Raw genomic sequence first — 25,860 nt, forward strand, 5'->3', positions numbered from 1 at the left:
CACTACATCCCACTCCCGTCAGTCACTACATCCCACTCCCCTCAGCCACTACATCCCACTCCACTCAGTCACAGCATCCCACTCCCCTCAGTCACTACATCCCACTCCCCTCAGTCACTACATCCCACTCCCCCCAGTCACTGCATCCCACTCCCCTCAGTCACTACATCCCACTCCCCTCAGTCACAGCATCCCACTCCCCTCAGTCACTGCATCCCACTCCCCTCAGTCACTACATCCCACTCCACTCAGTCACTACATCCCACTCCCCTCAGTCACTACATCCCATTCCCCTCAGTCACTACATCCCATTCCCCTTAGTCACTGCATCCCACTCCCCTCAGTCACTACATCCCACTCCTCTCAGTCATTACATCCCATTCCCATCAGTCACTACATCCCACTCCTCTCAGTCACTACATCTCACTCCCCTCAGTCACTACATCCCATTCCCCTCAGTCACTACATCCCATTCCCCTCAGTCACTACATCCCATTCCCCTCAGTCACTGCATCCCACTCCCCTCAGTCACTACATCCCACTCCCCTCAGTCACTACATCCCACTCCCCTCAGTCACTGCATCCCACTCCCCTCAGTCACTACATCCCACTCCCCTCAGTCACTACATCCCACTCCCCTCAGTCACTGCATCCCACTCCTCTCAGTCACTACATACCATTCCCATCAGTCACTACATCCCACTCCTCTCAGTCACTACATACCATTCCCATCAGTCACTACATCCCACTACCATCAGTCACTACATCCCACTCCCCTCAGTCACTACATCCCACTCCTCTCAGTCACTACATCCCATTCCCATCAGTCACTACATCCCACTCCCCTCAGTCACTACATCCCACTCCCCTCAGCCACTGCATCCCACTCCCCTCAGTCACTGCATCCCACTCCCCTCAGTCACTACATCCCACTCCCCTCAGTCACTACATCCCACTCCCCTCAGTCACTACATCCCACTCCCCTCAGCCACTACATCCCACTCCCCTCAGTCACTACATCCCATTCCCCTTAGTCACTGCATCCCACTCCCCTCAGTCACTGCATCCCACTCCCCTCAGTCACTACATCCCACTCCCCTCAGTCACTACATCCCACTCCCCTCAGTCACTACATCCCACTCCCCTCAGTCACTACATCCCACTCCCCTCAGTCACTGCATCCCACTCCCCTCAGCAAATGCATCCCATTCTCCTTAGTCACTACATCAGACTCACAACCATCACTACATCCCTCTCTCCTCAGTCACTACATCACAATCCCCTCAGTCACTGCATCCCACTCCCCTCAGTCACAGGGGAGGAGCTGAGGATACGTGGGGTGGGGAGGAGCTGAGGGTATTAGGTGGGGTGGGGAGGAGCTGGGGATATTAGGTGGGGTGGGGAGAAGCAGAAGATATTAGGTGGGGAGGGAATTAGCTGAGCATATTAGGTGGGGTGGGGAAGAGCTGAGGATATTAGGTGGGGTGGGGAAGAGCTGAGGATATTAGGTGGGGTGAGGAGGAGCTGGGGATATTAGGTGGGGTGAGGAGGAGCTGAGGATATTAGGTGGGGTGGGGAGGAGCTGGGGATATTAGGTGGGGTGGGGAGGAGCTGGGGATATTAGGTGGGGTGAGGAGGAGCTGGGGATATTAGGTGGGGTGAGGAGGAGCTGAGGATATTAGGTGGGGTGAGGAGGAGCTGAGGATATTAGGTGGGGTGAGGAGGAGCTGAGGATATTAGGTGGGGTGGGGAGGAGCTGGGGATATTAGGTGGGGTGAGGAGGAGCTGAGGATATTAGGTGGGGTGGGGAGGAGCTGAGGATATTAGGTGGGGTGGGGAGGAGCTGGGGATATTAGGTGGGGTGGGGAGGAGCTGGGGATATTAGGTGGGGTGAGGAGAAGCTGAGGATATTAGGTGGGGTGAGGAGGAGCTGAGGATATTAGGTGGGGTGAGGAGGAGCTGAGGATATTAGGTGGGGTGGGGAGGAGCTGAGGATATTAGGTGGGGTGAGGAGGAGCTGAGGATATTAGGTGGGGTGAGGAGGAGCTGAGGATATTAGGTGGGGTGGGGAGGAGCTGGGGATATGGGGTGGGGAGGAGCTGAGCATATTAGGTGGGGTGGGGAGGAGCTGGGGATATTAGGTGGGGTGGGGAGGAGCTGGGGATATGGGGTGGGGAGGAGCTGAGGATATTAGGTGGGGTGGGGAGGAGCTGGGGATATTAGGTGGGGTGAGGAGGAGCTGAGGATATTAGGTGGGGTGAGGAGGAGCTGAGGATATTAGGTGGGGTGAGGAGGAGCTGAGGATATTAGGTGGGGTGGGGAGGAGCTGAGGATATTAGGTGGGGTGGGGAGGAGCTGAGGATATTAGGTGGGGTGGGGAGGAGCTGGGGATATTAGGTGGGGTGGGGAGGAGCTGGGGATATTAGGTGGGGTGAGGAGAAGCTGAGGATATTAGGTGGGGTGAGGAGGAGCTGAGGATATTAGGTGGGGTGAGGAGGGGCTGAGGATATTAGGTGGGGTGGGGAGGAGCTGAGGATATTAGGTGGGGTGGGGAGGAGCTGAGGATATTAGGTGGGGTGGGGAGGAGCTGAGGATATTAGGTGGGGTGGGGAGGAGCTGAGGATATTAGGTGGGGTGAGGAGGAGCTGAGGATATTAGGTGGGGTGAGGAGGAGCTGAGGATATTAGGTGGGGTGGGGAGGAGCTGGGGATATGGGGTGGGGAGGAGCTGAGGATATTAGGTGGGGTGGGGAGGAGCTGGGGATATTAGGTGGGGTGGGGAGGAGCTGGGGATATGGGGTGGGGAGGAGCTGAGGATATTAGGTGGGGTGGGGAGGAGCTGGGGATATTAGGTGGGGTGAGGAGGAGCTGAGGATATTAGGTGGGGTGAGGAGGAGCTGAGGATATTAGGTGGGGTGAGGAGGAGCTGAGGATATTAGGTGGGGTGGGGAGGAGCTGAGGATATTAGGTGGGGTGGGGAGGAGCTGAGGATATTAGGTGGGGTGGGGAGGAGCTGAGGATATTAGGTGGGGTGGGGAGGAGCTGGGGATATTAGGTGGGGTGAGGAGGAGCTGAGGATATTAGGTGGGGTGAGGAGGAGCTGAGGATATTAGGTGGGGTGGGGAGGAGCTGGGGATATTAGGTGGGGTGAGGAGGAGCTGAGGATATTAGGTGGGGTGGGGAGGAGCTGAGGATATTAGGTGGGGTGAGGAGGAGCTGAGGATATTAGGTGGGGTGGGGAGGAGCTGGGGATATTAGGTGGGGTGAGGAGGAGCTGAGGATATTAGGTGGGGTGGGGAGGAGCTGGGGATATTAGGTGGGGTGAGGAGGAGCTGAGGATATTAGGTGGGGTGAGGAGGAGCTGAGGATATTAGGTGGGGTGGGGAGGAGCTGGGGATATTAGGTGGGGTGAGGAGGAGCTGAGGATATTAGGTGGGGTGGGGAGGAGCTGGGGATATTAGGTGGGGTGGGGAGGAGCTGGGGATATTAGGTGGGGTGGGGAGGAGCTGGGGATATTAGGTGGGGTGGGGAGGAGCTGAGGATATTGGGGGGTGGGGAGGAGCTGAGGATATTAGGTGGGGTGAGGAGGAGCTGAGGATATTAGGTGGGGTGGGGAGGAGCTGGGGATATTAGGTGGGGTGAGGAGGAGCTGAGGATATTAGGTGGGGTGAGGAGGAGCTGAGGATATTAGGTGGGGTCGGGAGGAGCTGGGGATATTAGGTGGGGTGAGGAGGAGCTGAGGATATTAGGTGGGGTGGGGAGGAGCTGGGGATATTAGGTGGGGTGGGGAGGAGCTGGGGATATTAGGTGGGGTGGGGAGGAGCTGGGGATATTAGGTGGGGTGGGGAGGAGCTGAGGATATTGGGGGGTGGGGAGGAGCTGAGGATATTAGGTGGGGTGGGGAGGAGCTGAGGATATTAGGTGGGGTGGGGAGGAGCTGGGGATATTAGGTGGGGTGGGGAGGAGCTGAGGATATTAGGTGGGGTGGGGAGGAGCTGGGGATATTAGGTGGGGTGGGGAGGAGCTGGGGATATTAGGTGGGGTGGGGAGGAGCTGGGGATATTAGGTGGGGTGGGGAGGAGCTGAGGATATTAGGTGGGGTGGGGAGGAGCTGGGGATATTAGGTGGGGTGGGGAGGAGCTGGGGATATTAGGTGGTGTGGGAGGAGCTGGGGATATTAGGTGGGGTGGGGAGGAGCTGGGGATATTAGGTGGGGTGGGGAGGAGCTGGGGATATTAGGTGGGGTGGGGAGGAGCTGGGGATATGGGGTGGGGAGGAGCTGGGGATATTAGGTGGTGTGGGAGGAGCTGAGGATATTAGGTGGGGTGGGGAGGAGCTGGGGATATTAGGTGGGGTGGGGAGGAGCTGGGGATATTAGGTGGTGTGGGAGGAGCTGGGGATATTAGGTGGTGTGGGAGGAGCTGAGGATATTAGGTGGGGTGGGGAGGAGCTGGGGATATTAGGTGGTGTGGGAGGAGCTGGGGATATTAGGTGGGGTGGGGAGGAGCTGAGGATATTAGGTGGGGTGGGGAGGAGCTGGGGATATTAGGAGGGGTGGGGAGGAGCTGAGGATATTAGGTGGGGTGGGGAGGAGCTGGGGATATTAGGTGGGGTGGGGAGGAGCTGAGGATATTAGGTGGGGTGGGGAGGAGCTGGGGATATTAGGTGGGGTGCGGAGGAGCTGGGGATATTAGGTGGGGTGGGGAGGAGCTGAGGATATTAGGTGGGGTGGGGAGGAGCTGGGGATATTAGGTGGGGTGGGGAGGAGCTGAGGATATTGGGGGGTGGGGTGGAGCTGGGGATATTAGGTGGGGTGGGGAGGAGCTGGGGATATTGGGGGGTGGGGTGGAGCTGGGGATATTAGGTGGGGTGGGGAGGAGCTGGGGATATTAGGTGGGGTGGGGAGGAGCTGGGGATATTAGGTGGGGTGGGGAGGAGCTGGGGATATTGGGGGGTGGGGTGGAGCTGGGGATATTAGGTGGGGTGGGGAGGAGCTGAGGATATTAGGTGGGGTGGGGAGGAGCTGAGGATATTAGGTGGGGTGGGGAGGAGCTGGGGATATTAGGTGGGGTGGGGAGGAGCTGGGGATATTAGGTGGGGTGGGGAGGAGCTGGGGATATTAGGTGGGGTGGGGAGGAGCTGAGGATATTGGGGGGTGGGGAGGAGCTGAGGATATTAGGTGGGGTGGGGAGGAGCTGGGGATATTAGGTGGGGTGGGGAGGAGCTGAGGATATTAGGTGGGGTGGGGAGGAGCTGGGGATATTAGGTGGGGTGGGGAGGAGCTGGGGATATTAGGTGGGGTGGGGAGGAGCTGAGGATATTGGGGGGTGGGGAGGAGCTGAGGATATTAGGTGGGGTGGGGAGGAGCTGGGGATATTGGGGGGTGGGGTGGAGCTGGGGATATTAGGTGGGGTGGGGAGGAGCTGAGGATATTGGGGGGTGGGGAGGAGCTGAGGATATTAGGTGGGGTGGGGAGGAGCTGGGGATATTAGGTAGGGTGGGGTGGAGCTGGGGATATTAGGTGGGGTGGGGAGGAGCTGGGGATATTAGGTGGGGAGGAGCTGGGGATATTAGATGGGGAGGAGCTGAGGATACAGGAAACACTCATTTAAACGGCACCTAAATATCCGGAATTCTCTATTAACCGGCAAAATTTTCACTCCGAAAACAACACCTCAATAACCGGCAATGTTGCCGCGTCCAAGTCTCCCGCGATGGCCGAGTTAGTCAGTGGGGGTAGTTCTCCAAACTGCCACTACTCGGCTTCTTGGCGCTGTCGGGAGTCGGAACACCTCAATAACAGGAGTCTGACTCTCCCGCGCTGCCGGTAGTCTCTTCTGAGCCGCCATTTTAAAGGGGTACTGTGTGTCTCCCACGCTGCTGGTAGTCATTGCATTGCATTACCCTCAACTGGCAGTACTGTACTTAATCAAGCATCTTCCACCATCCATTTAACACAACATTCTGTAGGTGAGTACTCAATTACTGTATACTGCACATTTCTTGATTTTTTTTATTTTTGTTTGTTAAAAATAGCCTCGGTAGATAACCCTCTCCGTCATCCGGAATTTTTGATCAACCGGCAAGACGGCGGTCCCGTCGGTGCCGGATACCAAAGAGTTTCCTGTATTAGGTGGGGTGGGGAGGAGCTGAGGATATTAGGTGGGGTGGGGAGGAGCTGAGGATATTAGGTAGGGTGGGGTTGAGCTGAGGATTTTAGGTGGGGTGGGGAGGAACTGAGGATATTAGGTGGGGTGGGGAGGAACTGAGGATATTAGGTGGGGTGGGGAGGAGCTGGGGATATTAGGTGGGGTGGGGAGGAGCTGGGGATATTAGGTAGGGTGGGGAGGAGCTGAGGATATTAGGTGGGGTGGGGAGGAGCTGGGGATATTAGGTGGGGTGGGGAGGAGCTGAGGATATTAGATGGGTTGGGGAGATGTTTAGGATGTTCGATGCATCAATAGATTTCGAAAGTCACAAAGTGAGGCTGAAGCATACAGGAGAGCTTTTCTGTTATTCGAAATAAATAATATCCTCACCAATATCTTCGAAAAGCAGTGGTACAAAGTGACAAGCCAGGAGTTTACTGTGCAATAAATCCTCAGATTTTCTGATAAAATTCCAAAACCACACGCAGTTGTAGATGGCTGCCTTTATTAATTATTATTGTTTTTTATTCAATACACTGATACTTTGCTTCAAATATTGAATAGACATTTCTCTACATGACATCTCTCAATAGACATTAGAAAACATACAGTCTGTGCAGTTAATTGACAAGTGATGTTTAACATGGATAAATGCGAGGCGATGCACTTTGGTACGAAAATAGAAGCATCATGACGGTGGTGTGTTTGATGTTGTGTATATGGACCTTCAGAAGGCGTTTGACAAAAACCACGTGACATACCCGTTCATAAAGTTGTAGCCCATGGGATTAATGGGACAGGGCAGCATGGATACCAAATTGGCTGAGGGTCAGAAAGCAGAGAGTAGTGGTGACGGGTTGTTTTACAGACTGGAGTGAAGTATACAGTCGTGTTCCCCAAGGGTTGCTATTAGGACCAGTGCTCTCTTTGGGTATACAGGGCATCGAAACTCGTAAAAAGAGGGATGAGGTCCTGCAGCAAGAATTTAGGGAGCTAGGTGAAGGATTAAAGAGCAGGACCTCAAAGGTTGTAATCTCTGGATTACTCCCGGTGCCACGTGCTAGTGGGTATAGGAATAGGAAGATAGAACAGATGAATGCGTGGCTAAAGGGATGGTGCAGGTGGGAGGGCTTTAGTTTCCTGGATCACTGGGTCTGCTTCTGGGAAAGGTGGGACTTGTACAAGTCGGACGGTTTACACCTGAACCAGAGGGGAACCAATATCCTTGCGGGGAGGTTTGCTAGCACTTCTGGGGGGGGTTTAAACTAACTTGGCAGGGGGATGGGGTACAGAGTGGAGCTATAGTAGGGGGTGATTTACAGCCAAATACAGAGGAAAAAACAAGTCAGCTGGGAAGGCAGAGCAAATATGTGAAGGCAAAACGGAATACGGCAGGGCTGGAAGGCATTTAGTTTAATGCAAGGAGTCTTGCAAATAAGGTGGATGAACTGAAGTTGTTGTTGAGCACATGGGAGTACGATATTGTTGCTATCACGGAGACATGGTTGAGGGAGGGTCAGGACTGGCAGCTCAATATTCCGGGGTATAGAATCTTCAGGCGAGACAGAGGGGGGTGTAAAAGGGGAGGGGGGTGTTGCAATATTAATTAAGGAGTCAATTACTGCTGTAAGGAGGGATGATATCACAGAAATCACAGAAATCACAGAAACCACACAGTGCAGATAGAGGCCATTTCGGCCCATCGAGCCTGCACCAACACATATCCCACCCGATCCCCGTAACCCCTACACCAACACATATCCCACCCTATCCCCGTAACCCCACGTATTTAATCCCCCTAACACTAAAGGTCAATTTATCATAGCCAATCAACCTAACCCGCACATCTTTGGACTGTGGGAGGAAACCGGAGCACCCGGAGTTAACCCACGCAAACATGGGGAGAATGTGCAAACTCCACACAGATATATTAGCGGGTTCCTCTAATGAGGCCTTATGGGTAGAACTTAAAAACAAAAAGGGGGCAAGCACTTTGCTGGGAGTGTACTATAGGCCCCCAAACAGTCAGGGGGAGGTAGAGGAACAGATATGTAGGCAAATCTCAGAGAAGTGTGAAAATAATAGGGTAATAATAGTGGGGGATTTTAACTTCCCCAATATAAATTGGGATAGTCAGAGTGTGAAAGGCTTAGAGGGTGAAGAATTCTTAAAGTGCATCCAGGAGAGCTTTTTGAGCCAACATGTAGAAAGTCCTACAAGAGAGGGGGCGGTACTGGACCTAATTCTGGGGAATGTAGCCGGGCAAGTGGTGGAAGTATCAGTAGGAGAGCATTTTGGCGACAGTGACCATAATTCGGTGAGATTTAAGGTGGTCATGGAAAAAGACAAAGACGGCCCGGAAATAAGGGTTCTAAATTGGGGGAAGGCCGATTTTAATATGATAAGGCAGGATCTGGCCAAAGTGGACTGGGAGCAGCTACTTATAGGAAAATCCACATCAAAACAGTGGGAGACTTTCAGAAGGGAAATGAGAGTACAATGCCAACATGTTCCTGTAAAGGTCAAGGGTGGGACAAACAAGCAAAGGGAACCTTGGATGACAAGGGATATACAAAAATGCATTAGAAATAAAAGGGGGGCTTTTGGCAGTTACAAAAGACTAAAGACAGAAGAAGCCCTAGAGGAGTATAAAAAGTGCAGGGGCATACTTAAAAAAGAAATTAGGAGGGCGAGGAGGGGCCATGAAATAACACTGGCGAGCAAAATAAAGGAAAATCCTAAGATGTTTTATAAGTATATTAAGGGCAAGAGGATAACCAGGGAAAGGGTAGGGCCCATTAGAGACCAAAGTGGCAATCTGTGTGTAGAGCCAGATGATGTAGGCGGGGTTTTAAATGAATTTTTTGCATCTGTGTTCACTATGGAGAAAGACGATGCGGACATAGAAATCGGGCAAGGGGACTGTGACATACTTGAACATATTAGCATCGAGAGGGAGGAGGTGCTAGCGGTTTTAGCAGGCCAAAAAGTGGATAAATCCCCAGGCCCGGACGAGATGTATCCCAGACTGCTGTGGGAGGCAAAGGAGGAGATTGCAGGGGCTCTGACAGAAATTTTCAGAACCTCTCTGGCCACAGGGGATGTACCAGAGGACTGGAGAACAGCTAATGTAGTACCATTATACAAGAAGGGTAGCAGGGATAAACCAGGGAATTACAGGCCAGTGAGCCTAACATCTGTGGTAGGGAAATTATTGGAAAAAATTCTGAGGGACAAAATTAGTCTCCACTTGGAGAGGCAAGGATTAATCGGGAATAGTCAGCATGGCTTTGTCAAGGGTAAATCATGTCTGACAAATCTGATTGAATTTTTCGAGGGGGTGACTAGGGGGGTGGATGAGGGAAATGCTGTGGATGTGGTTTACATGGACTTCAGTAAAGCTTTTGACAAAGTCCCGCATAGGAGACTGGTCAAGAAGGTAAGAGCCCATGGGATCCAGGGGGCCTTGGCGCGTTGGATCCTAAACTGGCTGAGTGGCAGGAGGCAGAGGGTGATGGTCGAAGGTTGCTTTTGTGACTGGAAGCCTGTGTCCAGTGGGGTACCTCAGGGATCGGTGCTGGGTCCCTTGTTGTTTGTGATCTACATAAATGATTTGGATGAGAATGTAAAGGGTATGATCAGTAAGTTCGCAGATGACACGAAAATTGGTGGGGTGGTAAATTGCGAGGAGGAAAGCCTCAGGCTACAGGACGATATAAACGGGTTGGTCAGATGGGCGGAAAAGTGGCAAATGGAATTTAACCCTGAAAAGTGCGAGGTGATGCATTTTGGACGGACAAATAAGGCAAGGGAATACACAATGAGTGGTAGGACCCTAGGAAGTACAGAGGGTCAGAGGGACCTTGGTGTACATGTACATAGATCCCTGAAGGCAGCGGAACAGGTAGATAAGGTGGTTAAAAAGGCATATGGGATACTTGCCTTCATTAGCCGAGGCATAGAATATAAGAGCAGGGAGGTTATGATGGAGCTGTACAAAACGCTGGTGAGGCCACAGCTGGAGTACTGTGTGCAGTTCTGGTCACCTCACTATAGGAAGGATGTGATTGCTTTGGAGAGGGTGCAGAGAAGATTCACCAGGATGTTACCTGGGATGGAGCGCCTCAGCTATGAAGAAAGACTAAACAGGCTGGGGTTGTTTTCCTTGGAGCAAAGAAGGCTGAGGGGGGACCTGATTGAGGTGTTCAAAATGATGAGGGGCATAGATAGGGTAGACAAAGAGGAACTTTTCCCCTTAGTAGGGGGGTCAATAACAAGGGGGCATAGATTCAGGGTAAGGGGCAGGAGATTTAGAGGGGATTTGAGGAGGAACTTTTTCACCCAGAGGGTGGTTGGAATGTGGAACTCAATGCCTAAAAGGGTGGTAGAGGCAGGAACCCTCACAACATTCAAGAAGCATTTGGATGAGCACTTGAAATGCCATTGCATACAAGGCTATGGACCAAATGCTGGAAAATGGGATTAGACTGGACAGGGATGGATGGGCGGCGCAGACACGATGGGCCGAAGGGCCTCTTTCTGTGCTGTAAAACTCTATGACTCTATGACTCTATGAAATGTAACACACAACGAGGAGGATAGTAACAGACTTCAGGAGGGCGTAGACTGACTGGTCAACAAGAGAGCATAAGAAATAGGAGCAGGCGTAGGCCATTCGGCCCTTCGAGCCTGCTCCACCATTCAATACGATCATGGCTGGCCTTCGGTTAAAAAGTCATTCATGCAACACCTTCTAACTCACCCTGATTCCTGTATATAAAGGTATCTCCTCACTCAGTTTATGGCATATTTTGCATTAACAGAATAAAATATAATTGGAGCCGAAAGCAAGACTCTAAATGCCAAGATTATTTACTGGGTCTTTACCCTTATAAACTGTTCCTCAGGCTGGAGGGTCTGAGAGCTTCAGATACGTCCCTGACATGATCCTAGACTTCTCTGATGGCGTTTCTTTCCAAATCCAATCCCTTTGCTTACAGCATAGCCCGAACTCTGATTCAGTTAGGCAGACACTTGGCAGATTCTATTTAACACAGAGAATTGTGAAGTGAAAAATGAGAAGAGGCAATGTTGTTAAGTATGTGTATTGTATTGAACAATTAACACAAAGACTTAAACGTATAACTCAAACAGGTCTTTACTGGTTGGAGGTAGGGACTATACATAGGTCTTTACTTCATGCCCACAGGCGGGAACTGAGGGGGATCAGTACCCACAGTACTATTTATACCCCTATGGCCAGGAGTGGTACTGCGTATCACTACGCCCAACAAGTAGTGCAGTCCTGTCCATAGGTTCAAAGTAGCACACATATTACATACACAACAAATGTGATCTCAATGGTACAATTTTAAAGGGGGTGCAAGAACAGAGGGGCCTAGGCATGTGTGTACACTAATCTTTGAAGGCGGCCAGATAAAATGAGAAGTGTATGTTAATAAAGCATACGCGGTCCTTCACTTTATTAATAAGCAGTAGAGTACAAAAGCGAGGAAGTTATGCAAAAACTGCATAAAGCACTGATTAGGCTTCAGCTGGAGCATTGTGTCCAATTCTGGGCACCACACTTTAGGAAAATGTCAAGGCCTTGGAGCGTGTGCAGAAGAGATTTACTGGAATGGTACCAGGGAGCAGGGACTTCAGTTATGTGGAGAGACTGGAGAAGCTGGGGTTGCTCTGATTAGAGCAGAGAAGGTTAAGAGGAGATTTGATAGAGGTGATCAAAAGCCTAAATAGATTTAATAGAGTAATTAAGGAGCGACAGTTTCCAGTGTCAGTGGGGTCGGTAACAGAGGACACAGATTTAATGTGATTGGCAAAAGAACCCGAGACAACATGAGGAGGATTGTGTTTTACGCAGCGAGTTGTTGTGATCTGGAATGCGCTGCCTGAAAGGGCGGTGGAAGCAGATTCAATAGTAACTTTCAAAGGGGATTTGGAAAAAAAGCTTGAGATAAAATAAAATTCTGGGGAAAGAGCAGAGGATTGGGATTAATTGGACAGCTCTACCAAAGAGCCGGAACAGGCACGGTGGGCCGAATGGCCTCCTTCTGGGCTGTATCATTCCATGATTCTATAATCACCGATACCTTCGAAAATAAGAAACTCAACGTGGCAGAAGAGCAAAGGGCTCTAGGACTACAGGTGAACAAATAATTAAAAGTTATATCACAGGACAGCAAAGCAATTAAAATGCTAACAATGAATTGGGGTTTATTTCTAAGGCGATAGAATTCAAAAGAAGTGAAGTTGGCCAATGGTGGGAAGTGTTTCACAAGAATCGGTGCTGGGATCACTTTTGTTCACCATTTACTTAAACAGTTAGGACTCCGGAATCGGAAGTGCAATTTCAAACCTGTTCAAACCTGACCCTGAGCCATATAAGGAGATATTAAAAAGATGACCAAAGGCTCAGTCAAAGAGGTAAGTTTTAAGCAGCATCTTAAAGGAGGAGGGAGGTTTAGAGAAGCAGAGAGGTTCAGGGGGGGATTGCTGAGCTCAGGGCCCAGGCAGCTGAAAGCACAGCGGTCAATGGTGGAGCAGTTCAAATCGGGGATGTGTAAGAGGTCAGAATTAGAGGAGCACAGAGATCTCGGGAGTGTTGTGGGGCTGGTGGAGCTTGCAGGGGGAGGGAGGGCGAGGCCAGGCAGGGATTTTAGCGCAAGGATGATCATTTTAAAATGGAGTCATTGCCGGAACGGGAGTCACTGTCGGTCAGCGAGCACAGGGGTGGCGGTTTACCGGGATTTGGTGTGGGTTCGGTTACGGGCAGCACAGCTTTGGATGAGCTCAAGTTATGGAGGGTGGGAGATGGGAAGCCGGCCAGGAGAGGGTTAGTGTTATCAAGTCTGGAGCTACCAAAGGCATGGATGATGGTTTGAGCAGCAGATGAGCTGAGGCAGGGGCGAAGTTCGGCGATGTTACAGAGGATGAAGTAAGTCGTCCTGGTGATGGATGAATATGTGGTCAGAAGATCAGCCCGTGGTCAAATACGACACCAAGATTGCAAACAACACACTGGTGCTAAGGAGAGGGATAGAGTTGGTCGCTAGGCAACGGAGTTTGTGAAGGGGGCCAATAGCTTCGGTCTTACAAATATTTAGTTGGATGGCACCAGAACCGAAAGATTGCAGCTATCGGGAAAGATTGAACAGGTTGGGCCTTTCTGCTATAGAAGAGAGAGGGCTTAGATGAGGCCTGATAGAGATCTTGAAAATGATGAATGGGTTGGAGTGGAGAGAGGTGTGGAGAGAATGTTTACACTTGTGGGAGAACGCAACACTTGTGGGTCATAAATACAAGATAGTTACTGATAAACCCAATCGGGAAATAAGGAGCAATTACTTTACTCAGAGAGTGGTTAGAATGTGGACCTCGCTACCACAGGAAGTGCTTGAAGTAAATAGCTTAGATTCTTTCAAAAGGAAAGTGAACGAGCAAATGAGAGAAAGGGGAATAGAAAGATACTCTGAGCGGCTGAGATGAGGTCGATGCAATGGGAGGAGACTGGTGTGGAGCATAAATACCAGCACAGGCTGATTGGGCCGAATGGCCTGTTTGTGTTCTGTAGATTCCATGTAATATAATCCCCTGAACTGCAGCTCAGCTCTGTCTGCCTACCTACTGACCAGGCTCTTACTCTGGAAGCTGCGAATGAATTGCTGCCCTCAATATCTGAAGGGTCTCTTTACAGAAGAGCTCAGAGGGAAAGCAGCAAACTAGTGGTCCTGCCCCGAAAGACAATGTGGGAATGTCAGTCAGAAACAGCGCGGAGTCCTGAACACATTGCTCGCCCCACCACTGGCCAGACCTCCAGCGATTGAGGTGTATTTCAGTGGATGGCAGTCTGGGGCTGAATCTTACATTCCTGGACTGGAAACACTGGGAGCCGCCTCTGGGCTGTGATCAGTTGTTCTGTTTATTAATGAAATGAATAATTGGGGTAAGCGGATATTTCACCGCCCTCTTCACCTGCTCTCTGAACTTGGTCTGGGTTACTCCATAAATAAATGTGTTTGTGCAGCAACTTAAATTCCGCAGCATAATTCCGACTTGTTCAAAGATATATAAAGAATCAGAGTAATCATTGGGATCTGTTCCTGTAATGGTATAATATAAGAAATGTATAACATTCACCAGCCACAGCAGTATGAAGCTGCCGGATATGGTGAAGAGTAAAATCATAGACTTCCTCCTGCTCTCCATCTCTGGGTCTCTGACATTCTCTCCCTTGCTCTCACCCCTCAGTCGCTTACGGACCCGACTGGCCACTAAAATGTGTCTGACTGTCAGAACGTTGAGCAACAGAATTAAAGCGAATGGGAGCAATGGGGTTATGACCCTATCAAACCCGTCAAATCCCACCCACCCGGGCTCAGTGAAATAGCTCGGGATTGTGACACAGAGCCATGGCACATTGTCGATTATCTTCTTGGGTTGAAATATAAAGTAGAAGGGAACATTTTTTGAACAGAACAGAATGCCGGTTGTTGCCAGAACCACAGCCGCTGTTTTCCCGGTGCAATATTTAGTTTTCAGCTTCTGGCAACAAATGGCCACAAATCGATCAAAGGTGAAAGTGACGGTGAACCAGACAGAACAGTCTGTGGCTGCATGGGCCAGGGCAGTGAGCACACTGCACACAGGGGTGATGTCCAGGAAACACTCTGGGAAATAATGCCAATTGATCTGCCACAGTATGACCTCAGTGACAATGATCATCAGATCCGCCGCTGCCATGGCCACCAGGTAGCGAGTGGTGCAGGTGGAGAGCACGCACTTTCCCTGGGACAGGATCACAATCGCCAGCAAATTCACTGAAAAACACAGAAGGGAAAAGAGACTGGAAATTACTGATCACACATTCTCCGTGTCTGAGGGTCGGGTCAGAGGTGAAAATTAAAAAATACCCTCCTGACCCCAACCCGCCTTCAACCCGCCCAATTCCGAGTTTAACGGAGATGGGACACGAGGTGGGCAGCGAACAGCTCCCAGGAAGCGGGTTGGCAGTTTAAATATTTTAATGAGGCACGCAGCCAGTGATTTAATCTGTTTTACAGATTTAACTATGGCTGGCCGGGCTTCCTGGGCCTCGGGAATCATTTCACCCGCCCCCCCACCCCAGGTCTACCCATCGCCCGAGCCCCCATGGATAGAAGCCTGGTGTCGGACATCCCCAAGACTGGAGATTGGTCACACCCCTATGACCAGTCAAACCCCCGGGACCAGTCAAACCCCCGGGACCAGTCAAACCCCCGGGACCGGTCAAATGCCCAGGACCGGTCAAACCCCCGGGACTGATCAAACCCCCGGGACCAGTCACACCCCCAAGATCGGTCAAACCCCAGGGACCGGTCAAACCCCCAGGACCAGTCAAACCCCCGGGACCGGTCAAACCCCCGGGACCGGTCAAACCCCCAGGACCAGTCAAACCCCTGGGACCGGTCAAACCCCCAGGACCAGTCAAACCCCCGGGACCGGTCAAACCCCCAGGACCGGTCAAACCCCTGGGACCGGTCGAACCCCCAGGACCGGTCAAATGCCCAGGATCGGTCAAACCCCTGGGACCGGTCAAACCCCCAGGACCGGTCAAATGCCCAGGATCGGTCAAACCCCCTGGACTGATCAAACCCCCGGGGCAAGTCAAACCCCCGGGACCAGTCAAACCCCCGGGACCGGTCAAACCTCGGGACTGATCAAAGCCCCGGGACCAGTCAAACCCCCGGGACCGGTCAAACCCCCGGGACCAGTCACACCCCCGGGACCGGTCAAACCCCCAGGACCAGTCACACCCCAAAGATCGGTCAAACCCCAGGGACCGGTCAAACCCTCGGAACCCTCAAACCGCGGGACCGGTCAAACTCCAGGGACAGGTCAAACGCCTGAGAGCGGTCAAACCCTCGGGACCAGACAAACTCCAGGGTCCAGTCAAACTCCCGGAACCGATCAAACTCCCGGGACCCGTCAAACCCTTAGGGCCGGTCAATCCCCCAGGTCCTGTCAAACCCCCCAGACCGGGCAAGCCCCCGGGACCATTATCGGACACACCGCCTGATTGGACACCCCATTCCCCTCCAGATTTGTGCCTCAGACCTACCTGGTCCTGCTCTGGTGTCCCTCCACCCCCGTCCAACTGGTAGCCCGACTGTCAATCAGGCTGAATCATGGACAAATTACTTACTCTGTGGAGCTAAGACACCCCAATATCCGGGAATATCCGGACTTCCAGGTATTCTGTCTGATATTCCACATCCACCCCGCACCCCCCGTGCTATTGTACATAAACCGCCCCTGTTAATATCCAGGCATAATTATTTGAGCAAAAGCAAAATACTGAGACTGCTGTAAATCTGATAAGAAAGACAGAGTTAATATAATGTGCGGTAGCATAAGGAAAGAACAAGAAGGAATGTCTGTGATTGGCTGGAGGGCAGGAGTGATTCAATGACAAAAGGGATGATGGTGCAAGGCGAATGGGACAATTAAAGAAACAGAACTTGGGTCTAGAGGAGGTGTAAATGGTTACAGCAGAATAACAAGGAGGAGGGATAGTAGGGCACATGTGGCAGAGAGCGTTAGGTAGACCCCAGGGCCTGACCAGCAGAGGGCATGTGAGAGACAAGCAGTTTGGTTTTACTTTCGGTTTAGATGGATTTCTAGCATGGTGTCTCCTGTAAGGCTGTTAACTTGTGGAACAAGCTTTAGATTAAAAGACATTCTCTTTCATAAATGTCTCGTCATTGAACCCACAAAGAAATCAATACATGGTGTCAGAAGTGGTTGAAAGAGATGAAGAGGAAAAATCTGAAGTTAAATCAGTTCTCCACATATTAGCAAGCCAAAAGAGAACATCGTTACTTACCATTGGAGAATAGCTAACGAAGTGAAAAATGGAAGGATTATACCCACCGGCGAAGCTTCAGTTGACAGGTAATGTGGCTGAAAATTGGAGAAGGTTCAAACAACATTTGGAGTTGTATTTATCAGCAATCGGAGCTGACGAGAAAAGTGATAAAATGAAAGCGTCACTGTTCTTACATGTCGTGGGTGATGAAGCGCTGGAGGTGCATAATAACTTCACATTCGCTGCTGATGGAGACAAAATGAAGCTAGATAAAATAATGGAACAGTTTGAGGCCTACTGCATACCTAAACATAATGTGACATTTGAGAGGCACAGATTTTTCACATGTGTACAGAAAACGGGAGAGACTATTGATCAGTATGTGACTGAACTGAGAAACCGAAGCAAAACATGTGAATTTGGGGGACTGACAGACTCGCTGATAAAAGACAGACTGGTGTGTGGTATTCCAGATAATGGTCTAAGGGAAAGACTGCTAAGAGAGCAAGATCTAGACCTGGGAAAAGCCATAGCACTGTGTAGGGCTACAGAAACTGTGAAGTCGCAGGCAAAGGAGCTTTTCAGTGACAATAGCTGCAACGTGGATGCAGTGAGTAAGAACGGACACACTCCGTTTAACAAAAAGAGCGCCAATGTGAAAAAAGAGGCGTGGCCAGCGAACAAAAATGAAAGGGGCAATCGAAAGTCATGTGGTCGATGCGGTACACAGCATACACCAAAAAAGTGTCCAGCATATGGTAAAAAATGCAATAGTTGCAACAAAAACAACCATTATGCCCGTTGCTGCAAGAACCAAGCGCAACAAAGCAAGGTCCATGCAGTAGATGAAAGCGAGATAGAGGAGTTCTATGTAGATGTTGTGTCTGAAAACAAAAAAGAAAAAAGAGACTGGATGTTGACACTAAAAGTGAATGACATACATATTCCATTTAAATTGGATACTGGAGCACATGTTAATGTGATATCAGAGACTGATTTTAAGAAAATTAGACCCAGACCAAAGATACATGGAATCAAAGTGAAAGTGACAGGATACTCAGGTACTGATATACCAGTGAAAGGAAGATGCATTGTCAAAGTAACACACAAAGACAGAGAGCACACGCTAGCAATAATCGTGGTGCCAAAGGATGTGCAAGCCATACTAGGTTTAAAAGCCTGTGAGAGACTGAACCTGGTAAAGAGAGTCCTCATTGTGGAAAGCGAAGGAGAGACAGTCTATGATGAACTCGTGAAAGAGTACAATGACCTATTGAAATAAAGAATAGATTTGCCTTTCTAATCTAGGCTTTATTAACTTAAAAATCCGGTAGCACATCTTCAACACCCAGTCCCAACTAAAGGCTGGAAAGAACTGAATTTAAGATGGCCACCACAAATCACATGACATCAACTACCAATGAGATTACAGCATATATCCCAAGGCAGGAAACAACAACCAATCACAATACTTCTTACTAACCATAAAGAATAATCACCACATTCACCCCTCCTTTTAAAATATACTCCAACCTAAATAACCTTTACAATTTATAATTAATTATTTACAACTAAAACTATGCACAGACAAAATAAAACTATTCAACATGACACAATACTAAGTGAGCAACAACAAATAGTAACATTGCACATAAGTATTAAGTATCTCTCAACTAAAACAATATATAATATTTCAACAATTTTAAAACATTACTATCAATTTAAAAGTCCATTTTCAATCGGTCGACCGGATATCTTGTTCGTGTCGACCTTCTTAACCTTGGTGAAATTCCTTGCCCTCCCACACCAGGAGACACAGAAGTATCTTCTGCAGGAAGGCTATCCATATCCCGATTTTCAACGGTTTCCGGATTAGAAATCCCATCAGGAGGTAAACTGGGACGGTCATGAACATCCATCGAGGGCTGACTAATAGAAGTATAATTATCTGCAGTCGGATTGGAAATATTCATAGTATCTGTAACAGCATCCACATTATCTGAATCATGACTATTGTTAATATCCTCAGAAGAGGGCTGGCCACCACAAGGAGCCAAGTCTTTAATTGAAACGGTACTTTCTTTCCCATCTTGGAATCGAATATGAGCATATTGGGAATTTGCCTCCAACAGCTCCACCTCCTCCACTAAAGGATCATATTTTGACAATCTAACATGGCATCGAAGCAGCACAGGTCCCTGCATAGTAAGCCATGAAGGTACCGAATATCCTGTAGTAGATCTCCGTGGATAGTTAAAGAGCCTTTCATGGGGGGTCACATTAGTAGCCGTTGAAAGCAATGATCTAATGGAATGCAGGGCATCAGGCAGTACCATTTCCCACTGTGTATTCTTAAGGTTCCGGGATGTCAAAGCCAACATAACTGCCTTCCAGATCACCCCATTGTATCGTTCGCACTGTCCATTACCCTGGGGATTATACGGGGTAGTTCTGCTAGTAGAAATTCCCCGACTCTGAAGGTATTCCTTCAACTGGGAAGACATAAAAGAACTTCCCTGATCCGAATGGATATACGCAGGCATCCCAAAGATGACAAAAAGTCGAGTCAGACATTTGATAACTGTAGCAGCTGATACATCTGCGCAAGGAAAAGCAAAAGGGAACCTTGAAAACTCATCCACAACAGTAAATATTTATCGGTTTTGAGTAGTTGAAGGAAGAGGCCCCTTGAAATCGACGCTCAAACGTTCAAAAGGAGAAGTAGCCTTTATAAGATGAGCTCGTTGAGGGTTAAAGAAATTCGGTTTACACCGAGCACAGATAGAACATGATGAAGTCATCCGCTTGACGTCTTCAACTGAAAAGGGCAAATTCTTACTGCGTACGAAGTGTATCATCCTCGTAACCCCAGGATGGCATAAGGCATTGTGAAGATTAATAAGCATATCTCCGTGAATCACAGAACAATAAGCCCTCAACAGCGCATCAGCAGCAACATTATCCTTCCCCGGACGATAAACTATATCAAAATGGTAACATGCCAACTCAATCCTCCACCTCATTATTTTATCATTCTTAATCTTTCCAAAATGTTTGACATCAAACATAAAGGACACAGACTTTTGATCAGTTACCAACGTAAAATGTCGCCCCGATAAATAATGTCTCCGTTTACGCAGTGCTTCTACTATTGCATACGCCTCTTTCTCTATTGAAGAATGCCTTTTTTCACTATTGTTCAAGGTACGTGAGAAAAAGGCCACAGGTCTTCCATTTTGGTTCAGAGTAGCCCCAATTGCAAAATCAGAAGCGTCTGTCTCAATCACAAAAGGAACCTGCTCATCAATAGAATGCACAACTGCTCCAAGGATATCCTTTTTTAAATTATCAAAACACGTCCTGGCCTCCCATGATAGAGGATATGTCGTAACCTGAATAAGAGGCCAGATCTTCTGTGAAAAATTTGCAATCCAATTAGAATAGTAAGAAAACAGTCCAACAACTCGTTGCAAAGCCTTAGAATTAGTAGGACAAGGTAAATCAATCAATGGTCGCAGACGTTCTGGGTCTGGTTTAATCTTGTTTCCCGAGATAATGTACCCCAGTAGATTTACCTCAGTGGTCGAAAAGGTACACTTCTCTTTATTGAAAGTTAAACCAACTTTTTCCGCAGCTTGAAGGAATCTTTCTAAATTAGAATCATGCTCCACCCTTGATTTGCCACACACTGTGATGTCATCTAAGTATGAAAAGGTGTCAGAGAGAGAGTTATCACTTATAAAAGCATCCATTGCCCGTTGAAAACAAGCAACACCATTAGTAACACCAAATGGTATTCGGCAAAACTGATACAGCTTTCCACCAGCCTCAAAGGCCGTGTATGGTTGATCCTTCTTAACAATAGGAATCTGATGATAAGCACTCTTTAGGTCAATAGTGCTAAAAACCTTACACTGAGATACTTTATTGATAAGCTCATCAATCTTAGGCAAAGGGTACGCATCTAATTGAGTATACCTATTAATAGTTTGGGAATAGTCTATCACCATTCGTTTCTTATGTCTCTCGTTAGTCGTAACAACTACCTGTGCCCGCCAAGGCGAACAACTAGGTTCAATGATTCCTTCCAATAAGAGACGTTGAACTTCAGAATTAATAAATTCTCTATCCTGACTGCTATACCTTCTTGACTTGGTAGCAATTGGCTTACAATCCGGCATCAAATTGGAAAAAAGTGATAATGGAGAAATGGATAAAGAGGTTAATCCACAAATAGATAAAGGTGGCTTAGTCCCTCCAAATGAAAGACTGAGACTCTCATGTAACTGAAGCACATCATGACCAATCAAAATATCCGCACAGAGATTAGGCAAAACAGATAGGCGTATATCAGTATACGTATTACCTAGAAGAATCAATTTCACAAGGCAACAACCAGCTACTTGTGAAGTGAGAGTCGTCTGAGCCATACACACCTGATAGGAAACAGGCGAAATTTTCAAATGCTTCTCCTTTGCAAACTGAAGACTTATAAAACTCTCGGTACTGCCCGTATCTATAAGGGCCTTCACTTCCAACCCATTAACTTGGGCCGTAACTATAGCTTTGTTTAGGCCATGAGCAAATGCAGCAGAAATTGATGCAATAAACACCCTATCTAAAGGCTGAATAGTCACAGAGGAGGTAATTGAACCTGATGATTTACACACACGTGCGTAATGACCTCTCTTGCCGCATTTACTACACACAGCCTCCCAAGCAGGACACTTCAGACGAGGGTGCCGGACGTTCCCACAAAAATAACACTTCTGAATCCTAGAGGCAACAGCCGCTGAAGTAGAAACTGTTTCAGAATCTAGTAAACCACTCCTATTAAGTCCACATAATTCCTTTTCATCCGGAACTGCCGAAACCACAGTCACAGGCTGATTAAAAAGAGCATAAGAATCCGAACTTCTCTGAGCCACATCCAATGTAGAAGCTTGCTCAAAAGCACTCTTAAGATCCAAAGTCTTATTTTCTAACAACCGCTGATGAATTGATCTAGACAGTAATCCATTAATAAAAGCATCCCGTACCGATTCTTCCTTATATTCTTCAGCCATCACGGCCTTATAATTACAGTTAACACTAAGGCACCGAAGTGCTTGTAAATAAGTATCCAAAGATTCTCTCACCTGCTGCCTACGGGCAGATAGAAGGTGACGTGCAAATACCTCATTCTTTGGTTTAACAAAAATCTTTTCCAATGTAGAAATAGCCACTTCGTAAGTTTTACCATCCAAAATATACTTATACACATGCGGCGCAATGTAGTTGATCAGCATATTCAGCTTATTTAGAGACTCTTGATCCAACACGCCCAAAAAGTTTTTAAATGTACAATACCAATGTTTCCATTTATCATCCACTCCTGCAGAATTAGGGTCAGCATTGAATCGTTCTGGTTGAAGATATCACTCCATTCTGACATAAAGTTAATAAATTGAAATAAAGAATAGATTTGCCTTTCTAATCTAGGCTTTATTAACTTAAAAATCCGGTAGCACATCTTCAACACCCAGTCCCAACTAAAGGCTGGAAAGAACTGAATTTAAGATGGCCACCACAAATCACATGACATCAACTACCAATGAGATTACAGCATATATCCCAAGGCAGGAAACAAACAACCAATCACAATACTTCTTACTAAACATAAAGAATAATCACCACACCTATTTAAGGGTCTAGGCTGCCTTCCAGGAGAACACACGATCAGAGTAGATAAAAGTATGACACCGGTCATACATCCATGCAGAAAAGTTCCGTTTGCTCTTCAAAAGCAACTGAAGGCAGAGTTGGACAGAATGGAAAGCCTGAACGTGATTCAGAAGATAGATGAGCCAACTGAGTGGGTGAGTTCCCTCATCGTTGTGGACAAAAAGAATGGAAAGCTCAGAATTTGCCTGGATCCAAGAGATCTAAACAGAGCAATAAAGAGAGAGCACTTCAAGCTTCCTACACGTGAGGAAATCATGGCACAGTTTGCAAATGCAAAATATTTCAGCAAGTTAGATGCATCATCAGGATTTTGGCAGATGAAATTGGACGAGGCAAGTTCAAGACTGTGCACGTTCAACAGTCCATTTGGCAGATACAGATTCCTAAGGTTACCATTTGGCATTGCCTCAGCTCCTGAAGTGTATCACAAAACTATCCATATGATCTATGAGCACCTGGAGGGAGTTGATACATCAATGGATGACATCATAGTATGGGGAACCACGAGAACTGAGCATGACGAGAGACTGAAAAAAGTGCTGGAAGCAACAAGGAAAACAAACCTGAAGCTGAATAGAGAGAAATGCCAGCTCGGGGTGACAGAACTGACATTCGTGGGAGATATCCTTAGCAGTGAGGGCATCAGACCAGATCCCAGAAAGGTGTCCGCCATTGAGAATATGCCAAAGCCACAATGCAAAAAGGACGTGCAGAGGTTTAGTGGAATGATCAACTACATGGGTAAATTCATATCCAACCTCTCAGAAAAGATGGCGCCACTGAGAAGACTAACTGAAAAGAACATAGAATGGGAATGGAATCATGAGCATGAGAAGTCATGGAGCGATCTAAAGAAACTGCTCACAGAGGAACCAGTTCTGAGGTTTTATGACCCAGCGAGACCCATCAAGATATCATCAGATGCATCACAGAATGGGCTCGGTGCCGTTCTTCTGCAAAAATATGACTACTGGCAACCTATTGCATATGCATCGCGCTCAATGACAGACGCGGAGACGCGATATGCTCAAATAGAAAAGGAGCTGCTCAGCATCACATACGCCTGTGAAAGATTTCACCAGTTTGTGGCAGGACAAGCAATCAGTGTAGAGACTGACCATAAGCCCTTGATTGCATTGTTCCAAAAGCCACTAAATAGCTGTCCGCTTAGAATACAAAGAATGATGATCAGGCTGCAACGCTATACACTGAATGTTGCGTACACACCAGATAGGCTGATGTATACAGCAGACATGTTGTCCAGAGCTGTTGACCCAAGTGAGCCCGCAAACACCAAAATGGATGAAAAAGTGAACGCCTACGTGGACATGATCACAAGTGCGCTGCCCATAGCAGATGCAAAAATGGAGCTCATAAAGACTGAGACAAACAAAGATGAAACAATGAGATGACTGAGGAAAAGCATCTTGGATGGATGGCCCAACATGAAGCAAGACTGCTCACCTGACATGGCAGAGTACTGGAACTGCAGGGCAGAACTATCAGTGGTCGAAGACCTCATCTACAAAGGAAATAAAATAGTTATCCCAAAGAGTCTGAGAAAAGAGATGCTAAAAAGGATCCATGGAGGACATCTGGGAATCGAAAAGTGTAAGAAAAGAGCACGAGAGGTGATGTACTGGCCACGAATCAACCAAGATGTGACAAATGAGGTGTCAAACTGCACAATATGCCTGAAATATCAAGCAAGCAAACCTGTAGAACCACCAAAGCCACACCCAGCGCCAGACAGACCTTACCAGAAGGTAGGCGCTGACCTATTCGTATGTCAAGGGAAGGACTATCTTGTAGTCACAGACTATTACTCCCTGTATCCAGAGGTTTGTAGACTGTACACCACCACTGCAGATGCTGTGATAACATGTATGAAAGCCATATTCTCCAGACATGGCGTGGCAAGCGAGGTCTTCACAGACAACGGACCCCAGTTTTACAATGCAAGTTTCCGACACTTTGCCAAAGAGTGGGACTTTGTCCACACAACGTCAAGTCCTCACTTTCCACAGTCCTATGGACTAGTGGAAAAATCGGTCCAGACAGTGAAAAGACTGATGTACAAGGCAAAAGACAGTGGAACTGACTTCTACCAAAGCATGCTTGTATACCGCACAACGCCGCTCGAGTGTGGTATGTCACCAGCCCAACTCCTTATGGGACGTCTGCTAAGGTCAAACCTACCCATCCCAGAGAACCTCCTGAAAACAAAAGAGGGGGAGAAAGTGAGGAATTTCAAAGAGCAACAGAAAGAAAAGCAAAAGTACTACTATGACAGAGGAACACAAAACCTACCTGAACTCCACACTGGTGACCAAGTAAGGTTCAAAGACAAAACAAACATATGGACTCAGAAGGGAACTGTCCTGAGTGAAGTTCAACCAAGATCATACACCATTCAGACAGATGAGGGTGCTGTTCTGAGAAGAAATCGTCGAGATCTTCTCATGGAACCAGCCACAGCAAGTCAAAAGACTGATACTGTTGAACAACCTGATCACACAGCAGGTCAAAAGACTGATACTGTTGAACAACCTGATCACACAGCTGAGAACACATCATCTGAGGCAACAACTCAGATTCAAGGACAATCAATCAGAAAATCCTCAAGACACGTGAAGCCTCCTGAGAGACTCATTGAGCAAATTTAAGGACTATAGATATAGAAGGAAGTAATGTTATCTTATTCTTTCTTCAAGTTCTAGTGTATTTACATATTTCATGTGAACACACAAAGCAAGGTTAAAAAACCTTGATCATGATAATGATAATGTAAGTTCATTAAGTGTTACAGTTAAAATGCAGATTAATACAAAGAAAACATGTTGTTAGTTAAAAGTAAAATACTTTTGTTTTAAGAAAAGGAGATGTAATGATATCAGCAAATAGTGATGGTATTTGCCTGTTTGATTATGATGCCTTACCAGCATAGTTGCCTGATTGATTACTTATGCCTGACCAGCAGAGGGCATGTGAGAGACAAGCAGTTTGGTTTTACTTTCGGTTTAGATGGATTTCTAGCATGGTGTCTCCTGTAAGGCTGTTAACTTGTGGAACAAGCTTTAGATTAAAAGACATTCTCTTTCATAAATGTCTCGTCATTGAACCC

The 25,860-nt window shown here is 47.9% G+C and overlaps 2 protein-coding genes across 2 annotated transcripts in view; both read right to left on the reverse strand.

Annotated features, from left to right (window-relative positions):
• Positions 1-25,860, reverse strand: part of trit1 (tRNA isopentenyltransferase 1) — a 753,539-nt gene that overhangs the window by 227,072 nt on the left and 500,607 nt on the right. The gene's annotated exons all lie outside the window — the stretch shown is intronic.
• The window catches only part of LOC147103029 (putative G protein-coupled receptor 139), a 58,343-nt gene continuing 46,557 nt past the window's right edge, over positions 14,075-25,860 (reverse strand). The window contains exon 2 of the mRNA XM_085963160.1: positions 14,075-15,011. Coding sequence (XP_085819286.1) covers positions 14,075-15,011 — 937 coding nt within the window. The remainder of the gene's footprint in view (positions 15,012-25,860) is intronic.

Source organism: Somniosus microcephalus, chromosome 20 (assembly GCF_052327205.1).
Source record: "Somniosus microcephalus isolate GS21.2 chromosome 20, FLI_Smic_1.0, whole genome shotgun sequence".
Taxonomy (NCBI): domain Eukaryota; kingdom Metazoa; phylum Chordata; class Chondrichthyes; order Squaliformes; family Somniosidae; genus Somniosus; species Somniosus microcephalus.